A 13,225-nucleotide genomic window follows, 5' to 3' on the forward strand; every position below is an offset into this window, starting at 1 on the left:
CGCTTTTTATCACAACATGGTTGCTTCGCAGCACTGCACATTTCTTGTGTTATTACTGAACTCAATGGTTTATCTAGGTACATAATTTATAAGAAGAAAGGAAGACCAGACCCTTCCCAAGTGGTCAGAAGCCAGAACTTATAAACGCACTGGTGCACACCATCCTCTTGCATGGGGCGTGCTGCTCTTGTGATCCATTCTCACTATTACTTTCACGGGCTCTGACACAGCAACTACAGCCCTATAAGTCAACTGTAGCCTCATACGTAAGAACTTCAAGCGCACGTTTTGGTACTGTTGATTCAAAACATGAATTTTACAGCACCACTTCCAACAACACATCCCCTACCCTCTACTCAGATTCCAGGTTGTTGATTTGTGCATGTGCCGCGCCTCACTTTTGTCGTGTGAACAGCCTAATCAATGCGCATGGACCTCAGCGATCACGAGACAAAGGACCAGCTCATATTAGACTTTCTGGATCACTGCGGGGGCCTCAAATGACAGCGAGGAGTCACACAAACGAGTAGATAGGAGTGTTAGCAGACACTGTCAGACTGGCAATCTCCCCTCCCCCACGAACTCCCACTGAACCCTGATCCCACCCTGCTGTCCTCAGTCACCTTGCCATGTTAGGATTCACACTGGATCCAAGTGCTGGTCTCTGCAGAGCTGCAGACTAGACGTCTAGGATTTAAAAAAAATGTTTGCAATTTTATATAACGCAAAATCGACCCAAAGGTACTGAAGTATATCGGCAGTCATGCAATAATCCATGTAACAGGGGCATTCTACAAGGCGGTAACAAAACCGCCCCAAGGCGGGACAAACATAAAGCATTTACCAATGACATCAAGGGATTTTTGAAAGGCAATCCCACGAACTAGTGAAAGTGATGGGCGTGAGACGGGCGTGGTTAAAGGGCCACAGATGGATAACAACAGGTCAGAAAGCGCTTGCAGACTCGACCTAAAAATAAACAAACTCAAATAGACGAAAACCAGTCCACTCCAATGCCACTGCATCACTAGGTTTTGATGCAACTTCCATATTAGGAGTAAGAAATGCACTATGCTACTTCATGCCGTCTTGTACCAACCCTCTTATTGCTGGCACATGCAGCATGACGTGATAATGTGTTTTTTTCTGTGTTGGCTCTCTGGTTATTAAAGCTTGTGGTGCCAGGGTAGAGGGATGGTGTGGGCGCAGGTCAATGAGGGATAATAATGCTCCTCTAACACATTTCAGGAAAACTGCTGTGTCCATAAACTGCAATGTGACTATTTCTTAGCCAGACCACTACAAATATTTTCCAATCAAATGCTACACTTCTGGCAGCCAAAAAGTGGGCGGAGCCAAAGCCACTCTGTAATTCTCCTGAAAGCTCTTTTTTGGGTTCATAACATAATGTCTGGTGACAACTACGCTGACAAGCCAGACCTAAAGATAATTTTATTTCTTTAATATAAGCTTCTACTTAAAAGGTGTTGTTTGGACTTATAAATGATTTAAAGATGTAAAACAAAGAGAAGTAAGTTTCATTGATTTGTTTATATCAGCCATTTTTACACAGTAAGTCAGATGTTGCAAATGATTGTTTAAGGGAAAAAGCTTTGGTGCCCAGGCTCTGACAACTGCCTGATGATTTTCATTTGCATCAACAAAATCTCTTTGTTGCCCCCTGCAGTTTTTTAACCACCTTGTTCAACACCTTCATGGCCTTGGTCTGCCCCTTGTGATCCTAACACGAACACTGCTGGTATTTGGTCACCATGGGCCATTGCAACTTGATCCCTACGGTCATAAGTACCAATAAGGAAGGGGCCAGAAAGTGCAGGTGGGGAGGATCTAAGCATATTAGTAACACTCATTTGTCTCTTATATTCCCTTTACGGAATGTGCAGCTCAGGCACACTTCCAAGCTCAGGCTGATGGTCCTTGACGCAGAGACAGGTAATTCATATAGGACCACGCAGCCAGGATCTGTACCAGGTTACAGTGCACAAGCCCTATGAGTGATGGCCTCAGATTTATCCCTCAAGGCAGTGCTTAATTTGCGCCTGTGTTTGCCGGGACTTACCACCATCACTTATTTCTAACCACTGACACTTATTTATGACAATCCACCACCTGGTGGTGTGGTCTGTCTATTTCTGAGCTGAATTCAGGAACCAGGTGTTCAAGATTCATAAAAAAATAATAAAACCAGTGCATCCAAGTGACCTTTACGGGTTGAGTGAAATGTCACACTGTAGCATTGTGTGATGGAGAACATTTGGCACTGCTGGCAAAGACACTCAGTAGTACCAAACACAGTGGCCTCCTAAGAAACACCTCAGGCCCTCTCACTTATATTTTTAGGTCGATTCTAGGAAGAGCCCAAGCGCTGTCTCTCGACATGCTATGATCTATTCAGAGGGCTTTTGCCACACCCATCTCAAGCCCATCACTTTCATTTGTTCCTTAGCCTGTCTTTCAAAATTCCTTTGGTTTGTTAGGTAAGTGGTTTAGTGCTTTAGGTTTGTCCCGCCTTGAGGCTGTTTTGTTACCGCCTTGGAGACTGACCCTGTTACATGGATTATTGCACAATTAGTCATATACCTTGGTGTCGGTGCACTACTTTTTTCCTATGCCTCTCTGCTTCGCACTGGTGGCGGTATGTTGTTTCTTCCTCTGACATCTCGCTGGTTCTTTGCATGTCTGCACCTGACAAAGGCAGTAAGCTGGAGGGGGATTCTTATTACTAATTTATATAATGCAAACTCAAGTGGAAGACTGGAGCGCTTTACATGAGCACCGGTTAAATTTGTAGCCCATTCCTAAATTCTTCCCAAGTTTAGAGGTTGAAAAATATACAAACTGGTGCCTTTTAAATAGAAAAAACACAAGGGAAACCCTGAACTGCTTCTTCACTGCACTTGGGAAACTCGCCCCATAACGCTTTGCAGGGCATTCCTTTTACAACACATTTTTGCCCATAACTCTGCCTGTGGTGGTCGTAGGACAATGGGACCACCACTAAAATGTCCAACATGACATGCTCTTTCTGTCCAGCTCATCTTCTGGTCCCACTAGGTTAGGAGGGCCAAAATCATAAGATCTCCCACCATTCAATGTATTTTTAAGCTCTCATGGCTGGAGGTTTTACTTTACAGCTGGGAGTAGTTTGTGTTTCAAGGGCCTTGTCTGTAATAATATTCTAGCAGGCCTGCTAGGTCTGAAAATGTATAATGCACTATTCCCTGTAGGGGCTGAATGTATGATTACTCTGCAATGCTCTCTGCTCTTCCCGTTAATGTGGTTATGCCCTCTAGGGGCTGACTATATGGTTACATGACCATGTTTCTTCCAAATGCTGTTTTTATTGCGGAGCCCTCTTGGGGATGTTCTGACCATTACAGTCTAATGCCAAGCGTATGAAGGAATGCACAGTTTATTTCTGATAGAGATTTAATGTGCTCCATGGCTAAATAATTATAAGGTCCCAAACACAGTGTATTTCAGTTAAAGATTTAATGTTCTGCATGGGTAAATACTTATAAGGTCCCAAAGGGGAAACCTATTGTCTAAGCCCATGCTTCTTATAAATTAAGCACTGCCACAGGGGTGAGTGGAGGCAGGAGTCATACCCTTCCTCATGGGTAATCAGAGACCGTTCCTGAAAGTGGGGGCCTGGAGGCCACTCACCTGGCATGGCACGCCAGGCACAGAAATGCACTGGTACACATTCCTAAAAATGCCTGCTTCTACAGCTGCCCTGGGAGCTCTACAATACAGGCTGTTCTGCACCATGTGTTCATGTTATCCACGTGGAAAAACTTTTTTTGCTTCAAGAAAAAAAAATGATGAGGTATCTTTATGAAAATCATAAACGTACAATTTGTAAAACATCTATCGTTCTGTGTATTTGGCCCTCCACGTAATTATATCAACTCATAAATGAATTGTGTTATTAACAGTGTAATGTTGCACTACTGCATCTTGAGGTATCAATTGTTGTACCAGAGCGCAAATACATTTTTGCATTACTGAACAACAGAACGAGAAAGAACAGAACAAAACAGGAAGTCACTAATTACAGCAGAACTTCAGAGCCTAATGCAGGGAGATCCGAAAAAGGTGAGCTGGAAACAGCGGCCTGAATTCTTAGAGCAGCCGACAGGCGCTCCCTCTAGCAGGCCGCGTCTGTCAAAATTCCCGTTACACAAAATGCATCAAATTCCTCGAAATTTTGTCTTTACATCATTTTGTGTAACTTTTGTTTTTTTACTCGCCCTTGCACCTCTCACAAGGGCATAAGGTGAGCTCTCGGGTAAGAAAAGTGACTCAAATCCCATGTCACTACTAAACCGTCATGTCATGAAATTTTCATGGCATTTTGTGAGACAAAGTTATGCAATTTCGCGCACCCCTGTCTATGCATGAACTCGTTTAGGAGGGCTCACTCTCAACACTTTGTGAAAGGACTCGAAATCTTTTTTTGCTCAAAGCTTTGTTTTTCATGCAAGCCCAATATAGCGAGATCTCTAAACTGGACATAGGTAAAGCTGAAAACAGTAGCGAACCCGATGAGGCCTGATGGGCACGTAGGAAGTGTGGCTGTTAGTAAGAAGCCACTTGTCAATAACCTGCACAGTTAAAAGAGATCTTCCCAGATTTAGTTCAACTTACATCCTCATGTGCATCATCGAATTAGGCCGAAGCCAAGTGCAGCAGGAGAGACCCCCAGCTGCCAAAGTATGTCCATGGTGGGACACCGTCAGCCACCTTTGGATTGTCACCGAGCATCCCTTTGCACGTTTAGTTTTCCTTTGTTAGAGGATGTGCCTTGATGCCTTAACAAGTAAGGTGCTGCTCTTGTCTAAAACGTGAGGCATGAGGCATGAGGCATGGCTGAAGGTGACCCCCCAAAAACACGGTAGACACTGCGCAGGATGCATAGACGTTGGAAGTGGAGGTGTAGGGGTCCTGCAGCACCCACCAAAAACAACCAGCTGAAATTCAGAAGGGCGAATCTGCAATAAATTTGCCTTTATATTTCGTCAAGTGCTTTGAATACAAAGACAGAGGTCAAATGTCAGACTCTGTCTTCTGACAAAATTCTACTGTTTTGGAAACTGGTGTTTACTTTTATTTCTCTCACTGCAAAGTGGGAGGATTTTGTTAGAGTGACCTCGGTGATAATCTTGCATGGGGTACAGAAAGTGAAAGGAAAGGCTGCAGGCTATTTTTGTAACAGGCAACAACATAAATACCTTTAGATGAACTATACACATAGTTCAAAATATGTCAGCAGTTGGAAAAGAACAAATGATTTTTTTTTTGCAATTCTGAAGTGTGATGGAATCAAACATTTTAATAGGATCAAAACAAATCAAGACACTTGGTGATGCGTAAATTACAAGTATTCTCTGAAAATTGATTTGCACAGCTTATTGTTTGTGCTCTATATAGTTATGCCAGTACTCAGCATATTTATGTAAATTTAGTTACTATTTTAATGAAAAATGCGCTGTTGGTAAATGACAGAGAGCTACCACACCAGTGTCCCAAAATGTACCACCAGCTACGTACCAAACCCTTACCACTCTTCTGATGAATGGGCGTGGCACATTTGCTATACTTGTTTTTTGTGTGATGCTCGGATTTTTCACAATCCCAATGACTTGAGTGGCATAACACTGATGGCGGCAACCCCACCTAGAGAATTGTTCTAGCACTAAGGGCAGGGTGTATATTTTTTTAAGTGAGGGAACATTCTTGCCCCACTGCAAACAATATTAAATACAGAACTCTCTTTCCGAAGCTTGTCTCTGGCAGTGTAGGCCAGATACGTCCAGCCTGGGTCTAGGACAGCTTGACCCATTCCAGATCTCCAAGATAACAGCTGACTGTGTAAATCCACTGAATTCATTCTTCACAAATGTGTCTTTCATGGATATCCTAAAAAAATGACAACGATTCGGCTCTCTTAGACTTACACTGGACACCCCTGCTCCAGATAAATCAAAAACCTTGGGACAAAACGTCTTACCAAGCAAAGTGAAGGCCTGACGGGTTTTCTCAAAGTCATCAGCATCATCCACTCCTTCAATGACTGTGTCGCCTCCCAGAGTTGTGTAGAAATAGTCTTCTGCGCAGGCTGGGAATGGAATAACATGTTTATGAGCTGGGAAACAGAAGCATATTCAATAGCTCTTCGAAATTTGTAAATAATATGCTGTATAAAATTTTTGATGTGCGCTACAATACAGAAAAATCTACCGGGTTCATAGAAAGACTGCCAAACATCAATAGATTCCATGAAGAAATTGTGACCAACTGGAATTTTCACCATAGGAAATCAGGAGATGTGCAAAAACCCATGTACCTGCGACTGAGGCACATAGAAATCATATGTAACTTAGTAACACGTTTTTTAGTTAATGATCGTATCTTGAAAAATGGTTACAAAGGGGCCCGACCAGGAAGGAGCCACAAACATCTACTCAAAATTGCGCCTCTACTAAAATTGTGATAGATAAAGTGTAGAAATGAATGGACCTGTATTTTGTGCCTGATTACGATTTTGGACCCTCGAAATGAGGCCTAAAGGACTTCTACTTGTTATTCCCCATTGTGCACTGTGCAAACTGACCACGTTGGGCTCTTTGCACCCATGATTTGCAGCAAGTATCACCAGAAAGTATCTCTTGGGAAACATGAAATTCATCCACAGGATAATAAGTAAGCATTAATCAGATGAACTTAACTTTGGTTGAATTTTAAATTTCTCAAAAAGCACTTTATCACTGAAATTGTTTTGAAAGTCACTTAAATATTGTTACTTCTGAAAGTTAACGTTATAATATAAAATGTATGTGAGAGAGACTATGATTAACAGAGACTGCCTAGATCCTAAATGCTGTGCCTCGAAGGTCAGTAAGGACTGTCTTGTTGAATTTGTTGCTCCTCACTCTGCACTGCAAAGAGGAACTCACAGTCGTACTGATGCATAGAAATGTGCATTTCATGAATAGAACATCGTGCTTCTTAGCAGATGATGCACGGGCTCCATCCTGCCCCAGAGAAGACCTTCGTGAAAGCGCCTCTTAACTTCTATTGTTCGAAAAACCTATGGAGGTAAAAGAAATTGCAGCAAATTGACGAGGGCTGGGAGCAATTGCTCGGCCTCGACAGATGAGCCGGACTTTCTTGTTATCCACTTGTCAGTCTCATGTCAGCCAATATGCACATTAACTTGGCACTCGCAAAGCGCCTTCCTGGCAGCAACAGCAAATTCTCATGAACCATGAACTAAAATGGGCTGCAGTTTTAGAACCAAAGGCAACATCTATGGTATGAAGACGTTCAACACTGCGATAACCAGTGGTATTTACAGCAGATGAAATACACATATAATAGCGCCCTTTGAAATGCGGTGTTTTAATTTAAGATATAACATACAATTAGCATGGAATTATTTATTTTGGTTGTGTTTTCCACTTAATTATGATTGGCTGCATATCTCATACTATGCAGCATCCCTGAATTAATTTCGATTAAAAAAAACGTCTTTTTAGCTGAAGCTGAATTATTTTTTCCTAAGAATGATGCATATGGTATTCAATGTAACTACTGACACTTTTTAGGTCAAAACTGAAATCTTGAGGACATTCAAAAAACTGACCATTGGCTTTGCTTACCATTGGCTTTGTGGTTTGCAACTCACATTTTCTGGCTTTCTATTGGGTTTACTTTCTTGAGGCAATCCAGCCGGACTTCATCCTTCCCATTGCCTAAACCTTGTTTACTGCATTCTTTGACAATCTCACTTTCTGTAAACAAGCCTTTACATCTTCTTCTTATCTTGTCACATTTGCTGTGCATTCAGAGACACAGATCACATGTCAGGGTCTCTCTTCCAGGGAGCTTGGTGTTAAATTTTCTTTCTCTGACTTCAAAGTGAGAGGATTTATGTGACAATCCTGCTGATTACCAATGTAAGAGCAGAGGGTGTAGAATTTTTATTGTAGCAAAAAAATGAGCTGTAGTGATGTTTCGGAATGTATCAGAATTAGTACAAATAAAGCACATTTTTATAATTCTGAAGTGTGGTGGAAACAAATATTTGAATACAATCAATACATAGGCAAGATCGGCTGCTCCTTGGGGGCGCCAGGATGTCGACCCACTGCTTCCCTCAACACCACTGCTTGGCATATTACAGCTTTTATATGAAATCAAACAATCTCATGGATCATTTGTTTGCATGTAAATTCTGTAATATCACCTTGACAGCACAATAGGGCTCTGCTAAATGTACTGTGCATGTGTCAGGCGGGAGCTGTTACAGCCCAGCCCTCAAACATACACAATAAATATCTGACATGGTGCACTAGTATCACACAGTGCAGCATGTCAGACGATGGAGCTTCAGGGCTTGTCAATTACATGCCCTCTTACCCAACCAGAAACTGGAATAAAGAAAAAAGGTCTACCTCTGCACCTTCAACAGTATCCCAGCTTCTGATTGGGTGGAAGCTTGTGGGTCTGCCTCTGGCTGCTGCAGACAGATGTTAGTTGGAAATCTCAAGCTAGCCCCGGTAAGTTGTGAGTGTGAGTGTATGTGTGCTTGGGGGTGCGTGTGTATGCATGTGTGAATGTCTTTGTGTGCATGCCTCTAACTGTGTGTGTATGTATGCATATGCATGTCTGCTTGTGTGCAATGTGAAAGTCTGACCTGTGGGGGGGGAGGGAATTTGTTGGCAAGCTAGGCCCAAGGGCTGGAAAGAGTTTCAGCAACCCCACTCTCCCAAACTACCCCACTTCACTCCAATCTATCCCAGTTCACTCCACTCCATTATGCCCTACTCTACCCCCACTCTATGCCAATCTACCCCACTCTAAACCAAAGTAGTCCATTCCACTCTACCCAAGTCTACTCCACTCTAATCTACCCCACCCCACCCCAGGCCTTTAACTTTTAGCCATGCTGAAAAGCAGCCACCATGGCTAAAACACATTCCCAAAGCCAAAAGGTCTTGCATAGGCGAGACCTATTGGCTTTGCCAATGCTTATTAAAATAGTAAACTTGTCTCTTTTCACTTGCTGACTGCTGTCTTCAGGCCCTAAAAACCGAGAAGTTTCCTACATTGGATTGTAAGCCCTAATGAGTGAACAGGAGATGTGCTTTTGTCTACTGCAAGAAAAATAACCTATACTTTCAACAGGATAAAGAGAATGATTCATTCTCTATCAAGTTTTTTTTTTTTCAAAGTTCATGACAAACTGTCAAAGTGACCCGTTTCAAAATGAGTAACAATTGATTAAAGACCCAACAGATTTCATTAAAAAAGGAAAAGAACAAAAATAGCTGAAAATCACCATGCCTGCAGTGAATGTATGTGGTTCTAGTCACATAGTGAGGGAAAGAATTTGTTGAAACCGTAAGAAATAGATGTTCCAAAGCAGCTGCTATATGAAATTTAAAAAACAATCCTGTATGACAACTTTAATTGCAACAGTTATTTACATACAATCGGTATAGCCATGCCCCCCTCACTGCAGCTTAATACCAGTGGCCATTTCTAGGCCTATAGCAGTGGTTCCCAACCTGTGGTCCAGTGACCCCTGGGGGTCCGTGAAGCCTCCTTAAGGGGTCCGTGACTACTTAGAAAATTAAATAATATTAACAGTCCGTGACACATTCCCAGGGGGTCCGCAGGCCTGGGATGACAGAAAGATACTTCTCGGCTGAGGCCTGACAGAAACACCTTTGTGTTTTTATTTGTGCAGCAGTTGTTAAAGCACTTCAAAATTCCTTGTACAACAAGCAACTTTCAGGTGAAAATAAAAGCGTCAAGATAGCTTTGGTGATTAATGTACCTGCTTGAGAGAGATGGGAGTTTTGTCTAGTGACAGTTTCTAAGGCAGATGGTTAATGTGCCTGATGCAGAGAATGTATATCATGCAAAGAAAATTATTTTATGTGCATAGCACAGTGTGTTACTGCTTCTGTCACAGAGATTATTTTGTTACTGTGCAGTTCATAAATTACAATCGTATTCTAGCACAGTCAGCTATGAATTGCCATCAAAGAGTTGTATGCAAACTTCATGGCACAAATTAGAAAGTTTCGTTTTTTCTCTGCCTTTCATTATCCTTATGCTGCTAAAAATAAAAGGTTTGCTTTCGTAGAAATACATTCTTAATAAAGAGAACGCTAACCACTGTGTTATGTTCTGAATCTTCAGTTTGTGCTTCTCCAGACCAACACTCTTAGAAAAGGCCTACCATTGAGAATGACATGTGAATTCTACACCTTGTAGTCACTGGAAACGTGCTCCAAAACCCTACACTGGTATGCGAGGTGCTATAAAACAAATGAATTACATGTGACAGATAGGCTATGGAAACCTGAGAGGTCCTTATGGTTTTACTTCCTTTCCCCACCACATATTTATGTGAAAAAGCTTTCTCAGATATTATATACCTAAAAATTAAAAACAGAAAACGCTTAGGAAATGTAGAATCTGACCTGAGCAGTCACCTTTCCTAAATAAAACCAAATAATGAAAAGTTATTCACCAAGATGCAGCAGCAAACTTCTCATTAAATTGTTTTGATTTCTGCATAAGTTTTCAATATAAAATAATTATATCATTAGTAATTCGAGTATTTGGTGTGTACTTGATTGTGTATTTTTTGTGAATTACTGTTTTAATGTTTGAAATTTAAATTGTACAAATTGTTTGGGGGTCCCCGCCTTCCAGTAGTGATTCAATGGGGGTCCTCAGGAGTCAAAAAGTTGGGAACCACTGGCCTATAGAATATTAATGATAAGCTATCCATAAACAAACCGACTACCACTTTTGCTGCAAAGTGACTACAGCAAAATCTAGTGTGACTTGTCTTGAGGCCACTAAACACTTTAGCAGATCTGATCAACCTTTTACGGGCGGTGTGGCGGGGTTTGAGTATTAAGTGGTCAGAGTCTACTTGAGACTCTCACCTGCGTTTCTTTTTTATTATTGTAGATGGGCGTTTTGTTTTCTTTCAGCTACTTTGTGTAGCTCAGGCTTTGGTTTGATGACCTTCATTTTTGTAGTGCATGGTTCTCTGTGTTGGCTTATATTGCATGTTTGGTGGATTCTGGTGCAGAGGCTGTCAGTGAGGTCTTGACTGAGGGCTTTTACAGAGAAGTACTTCAGCAAGCATGAGCATATGTTGTTAGGCGGGCGCAATGAGTCGTTGTGGTGGATGGAGAATGGTATGGCTACATGATTTGCCCAATTCACAGGCAGACGTGTGTCATATTCAAGGGAGAATAGAGCAGTGAAGATCAGGCCCATAGTAGTGACTGTTTTTGTGAATGCGATCAGAGGTGTGCTGGTGGAGGACCGGTGAGCTCAGGAAGACTTCCTTCATCTTCTTGGCGATGGGCTTCTCTTGGTGGTGCAACTCTCTGAGGTAGATGGTGTTTGCATGCCTGAGTGGCATAAGTGTGAAGTCATCAATGAAAGAGTTGTTGCTTGTAGTGTTCTGTCCTGTGGTTGAGGTGAAAAGTGACTGTCTAAGAGGATGATAGAAGGAAGAGGCAAATGATATGTTCAAAGAAACTCCTAAAAAGTTGGAAAGTGCTTTGCAGAGGATCCAGTGCCATATTCCCATGTAAGTATTTCATAGATTGATCCAATCACCAATACTCATCCATTCCACATCAGACTGGTCTTTAGGAATCCTTAATTTCGCGTGTGCCAAATACCTCATTGTGCCCTAAATGTCCCGAATGGCAATGTCATGGATAAATACACGGACAGTAGTTCACATCATATGTTACACTTGGCACATATCATGGCACAGAGAATCCAGCGCCTCAGTTACTAAAGTGTACAAAAGATGCTCTCGATTTCACATACATAGCTTCTTTTTTTTTTACAATAATAAAACACAGAAGCATTTATGATGTGTGCGGATCATTTCAAATTCCTATACGAATCCATGTTTATACAGGGATCGGAATTCTGAGTACTCAAGTAATAACTGCACCCCCTCGATTTCCCCTGGTGAATTTCAGAAGAGTCGACTTGCCAAATAGTGTAAAAATGCAATACGATCCAATATATACAGAGTTGGGAGTGGAAAAGTCTGCATGCAATTCATCAATTTCCAGAGAAAAGAATGAATATTTGTAATACACACATCAAATAGCACATTTCACTGGCTCAGAATTTTACCGCGTCTGATAAATACCCCTCCCTTCCCTGAATGCTCATAGTCTCGGATCTGCAGTAATTCCAATTACCTTCCTTAAATGGACATCTCTGCTCTCCAAAACATTGTTTATCGTCCTCTAAAACTCAAAGGGCCAGATGTAGCAAAGGTTTTTACCCATTCTGTGTCTTTGGGAAAAAGTGTCCGTACATATGGCCCTTAGTGTCAAAAATGTAATGTTTTTGCCATTTACTACCAGTATAACTCCGATGTAAATTGATTGCTTCCAGACATATTCCACATCTCCCCTCATAGCCTAGGTAATCTAGGTGAACAAATCCTCCTCCTTCACACAACACAACAAGATGACCCTTCACACGCAGTTTGGAACCATCTGCTTGGTCCTCTCTCGTTTTCATTACACCAATGGACTATATCTGCGGGCGCCCATCTTTCTGCTCCACATCTCCAGGGCATCCAGAGGAAGGCAACCAGAGAACAACCACTCCTCAGCATCTGTGATTCTTCTCCAGCTCATCATCACTCGCTTCCAAGATATCACCTTCAAGGCACTGTGCATTGCACACTCAGCAATCCACAGCACTTGGGCAATCATCTTACAACACAAACTCTGAACCTACCACCCAAGAAGAACCTACAGATTTAGACCTGTCCTATTTCTGACAATCCTTGGGTTCAGAATGTCCTGAATCGGTGGCACCTCCTTGCAGTACATGCAGCCAAGCTCTGGAACTCTTTCCCTCCAAGAACAAGATGCTTTCAAAACCACCAATATAGACCTAGCAGTGTCCAAACACCTGATCCCCCTCTCCTGCCAAGACCTCCCCTCTACATAGGCTCCTTCACCACATAATCCATCAATGAACATTGAAAATAATGGCAAGTACGGTCGAGCATGTCTCCATTTACATTGCATCCTTCTGCATCGCTGACATGCAAGCAGTCTGCATTAACAGCATTTGAGGATCCACCACAGACGTGGGGGTGCCAACAATACACTATAGCAGA

General features: G+C 42.1%; 1 protein-coding gene across 2 annotated transcripts in view; it reads right to left on the minus strand.

The window, feature by feature from the left end:
- Positions 1–13,225, minus strand: part of MYO5B (myosin VB) — an 842,958-nt gene that overhangs the window by 379,576 nt on the left and 450,157 nt on the right. For both annotated transcript variants that reach the window (XM_069219220.1, XM_069219218.1), the window contains exon 8: positions 6,035–6,142. In XM_069219220.1, the coding sequence (XP_069075321.1) occupies positions 6,035–6,142 (108 nt within the window). The remainder of the gene's footprint in view (positions 1–6,034; positions 6,143–13,225) is intronic.

This window comes from Pleurodeles waltl, chromosome 1_1, assembly GCF_031143425.1.
Source record: "Pleurodeles waltl isolate 20211129_DDA chromosome 1_1, aPleWal1.hap1.20221129, whole genome shotgun sequence".
Classification (NCBI taxonomy): Eukaryota; Metazoa; Chordata; class Amphibia; order Caudata; family Salamandridae; genus Pleurodeles; species Pleurodeles waltl.